Source organism: Oncorhynchus gorbuscha, linkage group LG05 (assembly GCF_021184085.1).
Source record: "Oncorhynchus gorbuscha isolate QuinsamMale2020 ecotype Even-year linkage group LG05, OgorEven_v1.0, whole genome shotgun sequence".
Lineage (NCBI taxonomy): Eukaryota > Metazoa > Chordata > Actinopteri > Salmoniformes > Salmonidae > Oncorhynchus > Oncorhynchus gorbuscha.
In genome coordinates, this window is record NC_060177.1 from 54,168,899 (window position 1) to 54,181,638 (window position 12,740).

General features: G+C 41.5%; 1 protein-coding gene across 2 annotated transcripts in view; it reads left to right on the forward strand.

Annotated features, from left to right (window-relative positions):
* Positions 1 to 12,195, forward strand: part of LOC124036062 (guanine nucleotide-binding protein G(q) subunit alpha) — a 43,702-nt gene extending 31,507 nt beyond the window's left edge. For both annotated transcript variants that reach the window (XM_046350183.1, XM_046350184.1), the window contains exons 5-7: positions 857 to 986; positions 11,222 to 11,375; positions 11,551 to 12,195. In XM_046350183.1, coding sequence (XP_046206139.1) covers positions 857 to 986; positions 11,222 to 11,375; positions 11,551 to 11,741 — 475 coding nt within the window. In that variant the 3' untranslated portion in view covers positions 11,742 to 12,195. The remainder of the gene's footprint in view (positions 1 to 856; positions 987 to 11,221; positions 11,376 to 11,550) is intronic.
* Positions 12,196 to 12,740: the final 545 nt, after the last annotated feature.

Genomic DNA, 12,740 nt, shown 5'->3' on the forward strand with positions numbered 1-12,740 from the left:
TTAGGGTTAAAGCAACCTAATGAACCCAGAGTGTGCAAAGCTGTCATCAAGGTAAAGGGTGACTATTTGAAGAATCGCAAATATTAAATATATTTTGATTTGTTTAACACTTGTTTGGTTAGTACATGATTCCATATGTGTTATTTCATAGTTTTGATATCTTCACTATTATTCTACAATGTAGAAAATAGTAAAAAGAAAGAAAAGAAAAGAGGGAGAAAAAACCTTGAATAAGTAGGTGTTCTAAAACTTTTGACCGGTAGTGTACATTGTACAACACAGCAGCTTTTTTAGCATGGTTTTTTTAATTTTATTTTTTTAAATAGAAGGTAGCTCTTTTTCAATCGGGAGTCAATGGGGAAGACAGATTGCTTTCCCCCAATGTGGGCGTGGTCTAGGGGAATTCCTTCATATGACGTGAATATTGACTGGGACCATTGAACAAACGACCAGACGGCTCGGCTAGCAACCCTAGATTTGTGTCGGGACTATCCTTGTGGAAGGATGAAATAGTATGAATACATATATCAAACAAAAAGTTTTGAATGAAAATATGTCACACATCGTTTTAATGTTATGTTGATACTCAGCTCCCCCTCGTACCTACGACCGCAGCACAGCCGTGCTAAAAAAGTAGTTTAACACATCTTCTCGTGTACAGTTGTTTTAACATTAGTCTCAAGCATGTCTTTGCTGTAAAAATGCTAGCTGTTTTTTTTTAACTTCAAAATTCTACCTTTAAATGAAACAATAATCATCTAGCAAACACGAATAGGACCTACATTATTTTCCCATACCAACTGTAGTTGTACTCTAGTCAATTGTGCTTGATGTTGTTCCTCTCTTCCTATGACAGGATGGTGGACGTAGGAGGTCAGAGGTCAGAGAGGAGGAAGTGGATCCACTGCTTTGAGAACGTCACATCCATCATGTTTCTGGTGGCACTCAGCGAGTATGACCAGGTGCTCGTAGAATCTGATAACGAGGTGAGCTTTGTTATTAACAACTGTGCAGTATGCAGGGCTTGACTTTAACTTTTTTTTTACTTGTATGATGAAAGGAACCATCATACAAAAATAAAATGTGATAGAGAATCAGACTATACTCTAGGCTATACTCTGCCTATTGGCTTCTTTGAATATTCAAGCCTGTTTAAAAAAAACACTGCCCCTTTAAGGCTCTCCTGGAGGATGGTTGGCCAATCTTGGTAGCCTATAAATTATTACAACATTACAATTACAAGTTCACAGTTCAAATAGACTATGGGACAGACCACTGCACATGTAAGAGCGGTTTCATGTGGCAGAGATGAAAAAACCTGTTAGAAATTAAGAAAGGGTAAAGATGCATCAACTAGCATGCACTCTGAGGAAACAAAGCTTCCTTGTAAAACCAAAAATGGTTCTATCGCTTGCTTCAAATATGGAACCACAAAACTTTCTATATATTGATCAGAACCCTAGAGGTTCTTCTTCATTGAACCAAAATTCTTCCATATAGAACCTTGCATGGTGCCATTTATAAATGATAGCTAGTACTGTTAAATAGTCATATTTTTTGCTAAGAATATAATTTAATAAACATTTCAATAATGGACAAAAGAATATCAGCATTGTTTTTTACAATGTATTATCATAATATGCAAAGAGATTGGAAATGTGCCCTGCTGGCCAGGGAGGCATCTCTTCGTTTGAATGATGGTCCATGTCAACCCTTGCTAACTTCTTCACAATACAATACAACTTTGTTCATTAGTTACAGTGAACAACAAAAATGTATCTCTGCTCAGTCCCCCCCCCCCCCAAACAGCAGACCTCACACATACAGTTGAGACGGTAGCAGGCTCTCCATCCAGAGCACCTGGATGGAGAGCATGTTGTGGGGTTAAGGGCCTTGCTCAAGGGTCCAACGGTCGGGGGAATGTTTTTGAGGATGTGAAACCATCAGCCCTATAGTTATCAGATACATTTTGTTCATTTTTTTCCAACTGGCCACCTTTCATCCACCTGTAAAACTCCTGCCACTAGTCAAAAAAAAAAAAAATCAAAATCAAATTTATTTATATAGCCCTTCGTACATCAGCTGATATCTCAAAGTGCTGTACAGAAACCCAGCCTAAAACCCCAAACAGCAAACAATGCAGGTGTAAAAGCACGGTGGCTAGGAAAAACTCCCTAGAAAGGCCAAAACCTAGGAAGAAACCTAGAGAGGAACCGGGCTATGTGGGGTGGCCAGTCCTCTTCTGGCTGTGCCGGGTAGAGATTATAACAGAAAATGACCAAGATGTTCAAATGTTCATAAATGACCAGCATGGTCAAATAATAATAAGGCAGAACAGTTGAAACTGGAGCAGCAGCACAGTCAGGTGGACTGGGGACAGCAAGGAGCCATCATGTCAGGTAGTCCTGGGGCACGGTCCTAGGGCTCAGGTCAGTTGAAACTGGAGCAGGAGCATGGCCAGGTGGACTGGGGACAGCAAGGAGTCCTCATGTCAGGTAGTCCTGGGACATGGTCCTAGGGCCCAGGCCAGTTGAAACTGGAGCAGCAGCATGGCCAGGTGGACTGGGGACAGCAAGGAGTCATCATGTCAGGTAGTCCTGGGGCATGGTTCTAGGGCTCAGGTCCTCCGAGAGAGAGAAAGAAGGAGAGAAGGAGAGAATTAGAGAACGCACACTTAGATTTACACAGGACACCGAATAGGACAGGAGAAGTACTCCAGATAAACAAACTGACCCTAGTCCCACTCCTTAGCCACTGGGCTATCTACCGTCACTACAGTATGGGTTGTTGCCTGACTGAGGAGCAAAAACATGAGATAATCTTCAGAACTAAGCATGAGTTCATCTGACAAAATGAAGACAAAATTCAATGCAGACATAGAATTACTAACTACTTACATGCAGTTGTTGTCAGCAGCAGCCAAAAGAGAGATCCTCTGCCTCTGTTAGTTCTGGGTTACTGCCAAACTGAGCAAAACATAAACCGTGTGTTTAAAAGTCATGTAATGATTAACTAGGCTATTAAATCACTGAGACGTATTATACATAATTTATTATAAATAATTTATACATTCCGCCTCTCAGTCAGCAACAGTCTTCTAAGGGCTTCATGACACATTGTCCCCTCAATTGACTCCACACTGAAATAAAGTAACAATTAGCAAATTGCCAATGTCAGGCTGGGTCTGGCATATCCCATAACAGAAAAGTGTGTTTATTTGAAAGAGTTAGCTGGCTAACTTGTAAAGTGGCAAATGCAAGTAGCCTAGCTTTTTTTTGTTCAGTAAGCTAACTTAGCTAACGTAGCTAGCTATCTTACAAACACGCTCAAATTCTTTCAACTTTATTTATCTAGCGTATAGTTTATCATATGATTATTATTATTGAATTAAATAATCAACTTTGTTTACCTTAATATATTGAAAAATAACGTGCTTATTGGTAGGCGACATGCAAGTTGGTTCAATCACCGTCCTCTTGCGTGGTTATACTGGAATGACAGTTGGTTTCTATATAGAACCCCTTTTTTAATCCAAGACTGTAAGCTTTCATTAAACACATTATTCCTCATGCTTCTAGATAGCATTTAGTTTGCAACAGCACTGGTTTGTATCAACCTTGCTGTTTGCCACTCAGAACTCGGCAACAATGTTTCAAAATATGAAATCGATCATCCTCCTGCCATAGAGGGCTACCGGTTTCAGATGTCAGCTAGCCATCTTTCTGACCATACGGGGGAAAAAATATTTTACCTTTATTTAACCAGGTAGGCCAGTTGAGGACAAGTTCTCATTTACAACTGCAACCTGGCCAAGATAAAGCAAATCATGCAGCAGCCTCATTAATATGGCTATAAATGTCAATGCAAAACAGCTGAAACAAATTAAAAGGGAATATTAGCTGGCATTTCAGAGTTTGATGTGACTGGGTTAGCTTTTGTTAGCATTTTCTTTCTAAAATCCCCATTATACTCTAAGTTCTTTGCCTTCACTGGGTATATTTAGTTCAATGCCTTCAGAAAGTATTCACACCCCTTGACTTTTTCCACATTTTGTGGGATTAAAAGGGATTAATTGTCTTTTTTTGTCAACGATCTACACAAAGTACTCTATAATGTCAAAATGGAAGGAACATTTTTAACATTTGTAAAACATTTCTGAAAAATAAAACACCAATATACAGTGCCTTGCGAAATTATTCGGCCCCCTTGAACTTTGCAACCTTTTGCCACATTTCAGGCTTCAAACATAAATATATAAAACTGTATTTTTTTGTGAAGAATCAACAACAAGTGGGACACAATCATGAAGTGGAATGACATTTATTGGATATTTCAAACTTTTTTAACAAATCAAAAACTGAAAAATTGGGCGCGCAAAATTATTCAGCCCCTTTACTTTCAGTGCAGCAAACTCTCTCCAGAAGTTCAGTGAGGATCTCTGAATGATCCAATGTTGACCTAAATGACTAATGATGATAAATACAATCCACCTGTGTGTAATCAAGTCTCCGTATAAATGCACCTGCACCGTGATAGTCTCAGAGGTCCGTTAAAAGCGCAGAGAGCATCATGAAGAACAAGGAACACACCAGGCAGGTCCGAGATACTGTTGTGAAGAAGTTTAAAGCCGGATTTGGATACAAAAAGATTTCCCAAGCTTTAAACATCCCAAGGAGCACTGTGCAAGCAATACTATTGAAATGGAAGGAGTATCAGACCACTGCAAATCTACCAAGACCTGGCCGTCCCTCTAAACTTTCAGCTCATACAAGGAGAAGACTGATCAGAGATGCAGCCAAGAGGCCCATGATCACTCTGGATGAACTGCAGAGATCTACAGCTGAGGTGGGAGACTCTGTCCATAGGACAACAATCAGTCGTATATTGCACAAATCTGGCCTTTATGGAAGAGTGGCAAGAAGAAAGCCATTTCTTAAAGATATCCATAAAAAGTGTTGTTTAAAGTTTGCCACAAGCCACCTGGGAGACACACCAAACATGTGGAACAAGGTGCTCTGGTCAGATGAAACCAAAATTGAACTTTTTGGCAACAATGCAAAATGTTATGTTTGGCGTAAAAGCAACACAGCTCATCACCCTGAACCCACCATCCCCACTGTCAAACATGGTGGTGGCAGCATCATGGTTTGGGCCTGCTTTTCTTCAGCAGGGACAGGGAAGATGGTTAAAATTGATGGGAAGATGGATGGAGCCAAATACAGGACCATTCTGGAAGAAAACCTGATGGAGTCTGCAAAAGACCTGAGACTGGGACGGAGATTTGTCTTCCAACAAGACAATGATCCAAAACATAAAGCAAAATCTACAATGGAATGGTTCAAAAATAAACATATCCAGGTGTTAGAATGGCCAAGTCAAAGTCCAGACCTGAATCCAATCGAGAATCTGTGGAAAGAACTGAAAACTGCTGTTCACAAATGCTCTCCATCCAACCTCACTGAGCTCGAGCTGTTTTGCAAGGAGGAATGGGAAAAGAATTCAGTCTCTCGATGTGCAAAACTGATAGAGACATTCCCCAAGCGACATACAGCTGTAATTGCAGCAAAAGGTGGCGCTACAAAGTATTAACTTAAGGGGGCTGAATAATTTTACACGCCCAATTTTTCAGTTTTTGATTTGTTAAAAAAAGTTTGAAATATCCAATAAATGTCGTTCCACTTCATGATTGTGTCCCACTTGTTGTTGATTCTTCACAAAACATACAGTTTTATATCTTTAATGTTTGAAGCCTGAAATGTGGCAAAAGGTCGCAAAGTTCAAGGGGGCCGAATACTTTCGCAAGGCACTGTATCTTGAATAGATAATTATTCAACCCCCTGAGTCAATACATAGAATCACCTTTGGCAGCGATCACAGTCTTTCTGGGTACGTCTCTACGAGCTCTACACACTTGGATTGTGCAACATTTGTCCATTATTCTTTTCAAAATACTTCAAACTCTGTCAAATTGTTTATTGATCATTGCTAGACAACCATTTTTAGGTCTTGCCATAGATTTTGAAGCAAATTTATGTCAAAACTGTAACTCGGCCACTCGGGAACATTCACTGTCTTCTTGGTAAGCAACTTCAGTGTAGATTTGGCCTTGTTATTTTCCTGCTGAAAGGTGAATTAATCTCCCAGTGTCTGGTGGAAAGCAGTCTGAATCAGGTTTTCCTCTATGATTTTGACTAGGCTTAGCTCCATTCCGTTTCTTATTTTTCCTGAAGAACTCCCCAGTCCTTAACGATTACAAGCATACCCATAACATGACACAGCCACCACTTTGCTTGAAAATATGGAGAGTGGTACTAAGTAATGTGTTGTATAGGATTTGCCCCTAATATAACATGTTGTAGTCAGGACAAAAAGTGAATTGCTTTGCCATATTTTTTGCAGTATTACTTTGTTGCAAACGGGATGCATGTCTTGGAATATTTTTATTCTGTACAGGGTTCCTTCTTTTCGCTCTGTCAATTAGGTTAGTATTGTGTAGTAACTACAATTTTGTTGATCCATCCTCAGTTTTATCCTATTAAACTCTGTAACTGTTTTAAAGTCACCTTTGGCCTCATGGTGAAATCCCTGAGTCGTTTCCTTCCTCTCTGGCAACTGAGTTGGGAAGGTCGCCTCTATCTTTGTAGTGACTGAGTGTATTGATACACCATCCGAAGTGTAATTAATAACTTCACCTTGCACAAAGGAATATTCAATGTCTGTTTGTTTGTACCCATCCACTAATAGGTGCCCTTACCTTACAGATAATTGTGTGTGGGGTATAGAGATGAGTAAGTCATGATAAACACTATTATTGTACAAAGAGTGAGTCCATGCAACGTATTGTGTGACTTGTTAAGCACATTTTTACTCCTCAACTTATTTAGGATTGCCATAACAAAGTGGTTGAATAGTTATTGACTCAAGACATTTCAACTCTTCATTTTTAATTAATTTGTAAAAATGTAGAGAACCCAAATTCCACATTATGGGGTATTGTGTGTAGGCTAGTGACCAAAAACATCTCAATTGAATACATTTTAAATTCAGGCTGTAACACAGAAAAATGTGTAAAAAGTCAAAGGGTACAAATGCTTTCTGGCCTTCTTTAGTAAAGGGTTCTTTAATCTTGTCCAAAAAAACAAAATGTTATAAATATAACCACAAGTGTGCGTTACTGGTATGACTACGATTATGCCTTTGGCTGCTGGTCAATAAAATAATGTTGATTTGAAAACCAATAGAATATGAGAACAATGCTGGTTTCAAAGGTATAATAATTGTTTATAAAATAATTCGCTCAACATTTATATGGTTGTATTTTGGCTAGCCTAGGCTACTCTGAAAAAACGTCCAGGTTATAAACAATGAAGTTTATGGTTAAATTGTTTCAAAATGCTGGCCTCCTCCGCTCAGGTGGGTGATGTGCTGCACTGTTCTTCACTCTCCAGCCTTGTGACCATTTGATCTGAACGGACAGTGCCATGAGTGGGCCTGTGTCGACAGAATCAAACCTAATGTTAATTATCTTTCACTATATTTGCCAAACATGACTGGCGCTTAGCCTATATTTCCGTCACTTAAAGGGTCATTAAAGTTTGGCTACATTTTCTGGCGCCTCTCTCCTGTCAGAATCTGTTTGGCCAATGTGCATATCACCTACACTTTGACATGTATGCTTTTTTATTTATGGACTTGAAAAATGTATTTGAATATTATTCCAGTGTTGGCTTCACTGATCCAATTTTGATCGGAGTAATTGTTTGCTATTGTGATTCTTCTTCTTGTCCGACAATTTTGTTTTCCATGTTCCGGACAAGAAGACAAGCACGCATGTCGAGCCCTGCAGTATGTTTAACTAACTCACACACTCAGAAAGTACACCTATTTTACTATTTAGATAACATAACTTTGCATGAAATGACATCATTTGACAATAGGACCTCAAATAACCTCTAACAAAGTAAGTTAATTACAGGTCTCTGAACCATTGTACAATTCAGTCTTTCTACTCGAATGACATTATTCCCATGGGCAAAAGAATGTGAATATATCTGTGGCTATGGTCTTCTCTCTCTCAACTATGGTGTATATGGGGGTTTTAGAAGCACACCTCTCTGTGCGTCTGAAAGAGAAAGGCTTGTCCTTATTTAAAATAATGGAAATAAGACACTGCTTTTTCCTGGCTTTTACCAGCTAGACCTCCCTTTCACTTGGAAAGCAGTTGTAAATTACTCCTACAGCTGTTTTGAATACAGCCTACGGGCGACAGAACTTCTTCAAGAGAATACACACCATCTGTGTGTTCCCAGCATTTCCCAGAATGCTCTTGACTTTTCCACTTTGTCAGTGGAAACCTGTGTCCATAGGATAAAACCAGAGAGAGACCATTTAAACATCTGTAATCAGGCAATTAATGTTTACAGTGACGATACAATATAAATAACATAAGACCAGTTGGTTGAATGTAAAGCTATATTAAAAACATGAGCTGGCGCACACCCAGAGAAAATTATTTTATGTAGAGGTGCTGACTAACGGCAAAAAAAATAGACGCTATAAAAATAAAGAGTCGCACGCTCTCTATATAAACTCCCAGTACCGCTTGCCATGCGGTAGCAGAGAGAACAGTCTATGACTAGGGTGGCTGGAGTCTCTGACAATTTTTGGGGCCTTCCTCTGACACCGCCTGGTATAAAAGTCCTGGATGGCAGGAAGCTTGGCCCCAGTGATGTACTGGGCCATACGTACTACCCTCTGTCGTTCCTTGCGGTCAGAGGACGAGCAGTTGCCATACCAGGCAGTGATGCAGCCCATCAGGATGCTCTCGATTGTGCAGCTGTAAAGCCTTTTGAGGATCTGAGGACCCATGCCAAATCTTTTCAGTTTCCTGAGGGGGAATAGGTTGTGTCGTGCCCTCTTCACAACTGTCTTGGTGTGCTTGGACCATGTTCGTTTTTGGTGATGTGGACGCCAAGGAACTTGAAGCTCTCAACCTGCTCCACTGCAGCCCCGTCGATGAGAATGGGGGCGTGCTCGGCCCTCCTTTTCCTGTAGTCCACAATCATCTCCTTTGTACTGATCACGTTGAGGGAGAGGTTGTTGTCCTTGCACCACACTGTCAGGTCTGACCTCCTCCCTATAGTCTGTCTCATCGTTGTCGGTGATGGGGTTGGAGTCATGCCTGGCCATGCAGTCATGAGTGAACAGAGATTACAGGAGGGGACTGAGCACGCACCCCTGATGTGTCCCCGTGTTGAGGATCAGCGTGATGGATTTGTTGTTACCTACCCTCACCACCTGGGGGTGGCCTGTCAGGAAGTCCAGGATCCAGTTGCAGAGGGAGGTGTTTAATCCCAGGGTCCTTAGCTTAGTGATGAGCTTTGAGGGCACTATGGTGTTGAAACCTGAGCTGTAGTCAATGAATAGCATTCTCACATAGGTGTTCCTTTTGTCCAGGTGTGAAAGGGAATTGTGGAGTGCAATAGAGATTGCATCATCTGTGGATCTGTTGGTGCTGTATGCAAATTGGAGTGGGTCTAGAGTTCCTGGGATAAAGTTGTTGATGTTAGCCATGACCAGTCTTTCAAAGCATTTCATGGATACAGACGTGAGTGCTACGGGTTGATAGTCATTTAGGAAGGTTACCTTAGTGTTTTTGGGCACAGGGACTATGGTGGTCTGCTTGAAACATGTTGGTATTACAGACTCAGACAGGGAGAGGTTGAAAATGTCAGTGAAGACACTTGCGAGTTAGTCAGTGCATGCTCGGAGTACACATCCTGCTAATCACCAACGCTTCAGCTGCCGGCTCTCTTTATTTTGATAGCTTATGGATGTAAAGCTATGCCATTTTACCGTTTTCCCCCTGTACTTCAAACCTGCAGTTTAAACCTTCATGTAAATCAGAGGTTTGGAAGACCTGAAAGGTTGTTTGTACTGCTTGCAAAGAACCACACACAAATGTTTCATTTTTTTATTTGTTTTATTTGTCACATGGACAAGTACAGTGAAATGCCTCAATTGTAGCCGCTACCCAACAGTGCAGTATTCAATATCAAAATAGTAAAAATGTAATAAAAAAAAAACAAGAGAAACAAGAAAATGAGAGGAAGATATATACAGTGTCTGTGCCAGTACCAAATGTACATTGTGCAGGGATACTGGAGTATTTGAAGTAGATATGTACATGTAGGCAGGGATTAGGAGAAAGTGACTGGTAGCAGGATAAATAATAATAATAGTAGTAAACAGTATGGCAGCAGCATAAGTGGTGGGTGGGAGTGTGTGTGGTGGTAAGTGTGTGTATGTAAGTGTAAGCGTGTGGGGGTGTGCAAGAGTATCAGTGTTGGACTGATAGACGGAAATGTAAACAGGGCTGAAAAGAGACTGGTAACAGGAATATATACCGGTAAATACTTATGATAACATGCTGATGGTAATATATACATGTAAAAAGGAGTAATATTGTCAAGTAGTAGTATAGATATTAATGGTAATTGCAATCAATATTCAATGAACAGCATTGTAGCGGTAGTAATGTATCTAATGAATAATCATTTTATCAGAAGCGTAGGTTTAAGGGGAGCAGTAGTTGTTAAACTTCCCTGGCTTTTGGCTAAGATCAAGTGTAGTTGTTAGCCATTTTAACAGGGGATGGAAGCTGTTTAGGAGTCTGTTGGTCTGAGCCTTGATGCACCGGTACCGCCTGCAAGACGGGAGCCTGGAGAATAGTCCATGTCTCCTGTAGCTGGAATCTTTTGCAATTTTTCGGCCCTTTCTTAGACATCGCCCGGCATGTACGTCCTGGACGGCTGGGAGCTGATCCCCAGTGTTGCGCTTGGACGTCCACACCATCCTATGTAGGGCCTTCCGGTCGAGGTTGGTGCAATTGCCATGCTCTTGATGGTACAGGTGCAAAAGTTCCTAAGGATCTGAGAGACCACGCGGAATTGTTTCAAACCTCCTGAGGGAGAAGAGGCACTGCCGTGCTTTCTTCACGACTGTGCTGGTGTGAGAGGGCCATGTTAAGTCCTCCGTGGTGTGGACACAGAGGAAGTTGAAGCTCTTGACCCTCTCCACTGCTTTCTCTTTCTCTCTCTCTCTCTCTTGGGCTGTACAAAGTTGATTTAAACCTGTACTTAACGGGATAGTATAGCTGAACTGAACTATCCCTTCAATGATAGCAGCTGGACTTGACAAACTGTTTTCGTCTCTTCCTCAGAACCGAATGGAGGAGAGCAAAGCCTTGTTTAGGACCATCATCACATATCCCTGGTTCCAGAACTCCTCTGTCATCCTCTTCCTCAACAAGAAGGATCTGCTGGAGGAGAAGATCAATTACTCCCACCTGGTTGACTACTTCCCGGAGTATGACGGTGAGGGGCCGCACCCGTTTGCTATTTGGAGTCAGGGGCCCGACCACAAATTGAATTCCCTCAGGAAAAATAAAGTTCCCTAAAACCTCTATGCTTTATGACTTGTTAAAAGCACGAATGAGCCTTTATAATGTGTTATAACAAAGCTTGTAATATGTGTTTGTCTCTAACATAGGTCCCCAGAGAGACGCCCAGGCGGGCCGCGAGTTCATCCTGAAGATGTTTGTGGACCTGAACCCAGACAGCGACAAGATCATCTACTCCCACTTCACCTGCGCCACGGACACCGAGAACATCCGCTTTGTGTTCGCCGCAGTCAAAGACACCATCCTGCAACTCAACCTGAAGGAGTATAACCTGGTGTGAAAGCCATAGAGTTAGAATCCTAGAAGGGACTTCTTCGGCATGAGCGGAGCATGACTGGGGCCGAGGCCCTTCTCCAACATTGACTGACTGAATGTCAAACTGACTGCCAAAACAAACATCTAATGGTTGCGTAATGCTAATTTATTGCCATTGTTGACCCTTCCTTTCTTTTGTCTATTTAAAAGAAAAACATTATTGAGGGGATTTTGGGGGGTTTAAATGTCGTTGTTGGATATGTACAGCACCGTTCCTCCAATTGTTTTAGGCTAATTTATTTTCAAGACACGCAAAGTGACAGCTGGGTTTCGTCCGCCTCTGATCTTGATTCCAAGGTGCTCCTGCCTTCTGTGTTTCTGATTTGACCCAGTCGGTCCATTCCACCGCCGGTCTGTGGCGTCCATTCTTCTGCCTCACACTTATTTTCCTCAGAAAGGGTGAAAAGGGTTGATACTGTTTTTGTTTTTCGTTATTGCATCAAATGATTTGGTAGCGTTTGACGTGGGAGTCGTTTGAGCCACACAGCAGGGCAGGAGGTTATCCGTGTAACTAGGTTGTGGAGTGAGCACCATGATACTCATTGTCCATCACAGGCCCCGGGGTCAGGAAAAGGTTATTGATGAGACAGTGTTGATGTCGCGCGCTGTGCCACGCAGACTTTTTTAAGGTCCTGTTTATTTCCGATGCCAAAAGGAAGTACAGTAAGGTTAACTCGACGCTCCCCTTTGCACAGTCAACTAGAAAGTGTATTGGAAGCAGGACGGGACACCAGCCTTTTGAAGGCACCAAGAGTTGCCAATGCACACGTAACCATTTTAAAGAGTTTCCCGTTTTTGGTTACGCACTCCTCCCCCATCTCGTATTCATTGTTGAATGCCAAAACCACTCGTTTGAGTCAGTATGCCAAGCCTGACAAAACACACATTCACTGGAGTTCATAGAGTTGTTGTGTTGTTAATGCCAAATTGAGTGGCCAATCGTTTTGTGGTCATTGTATGGAAA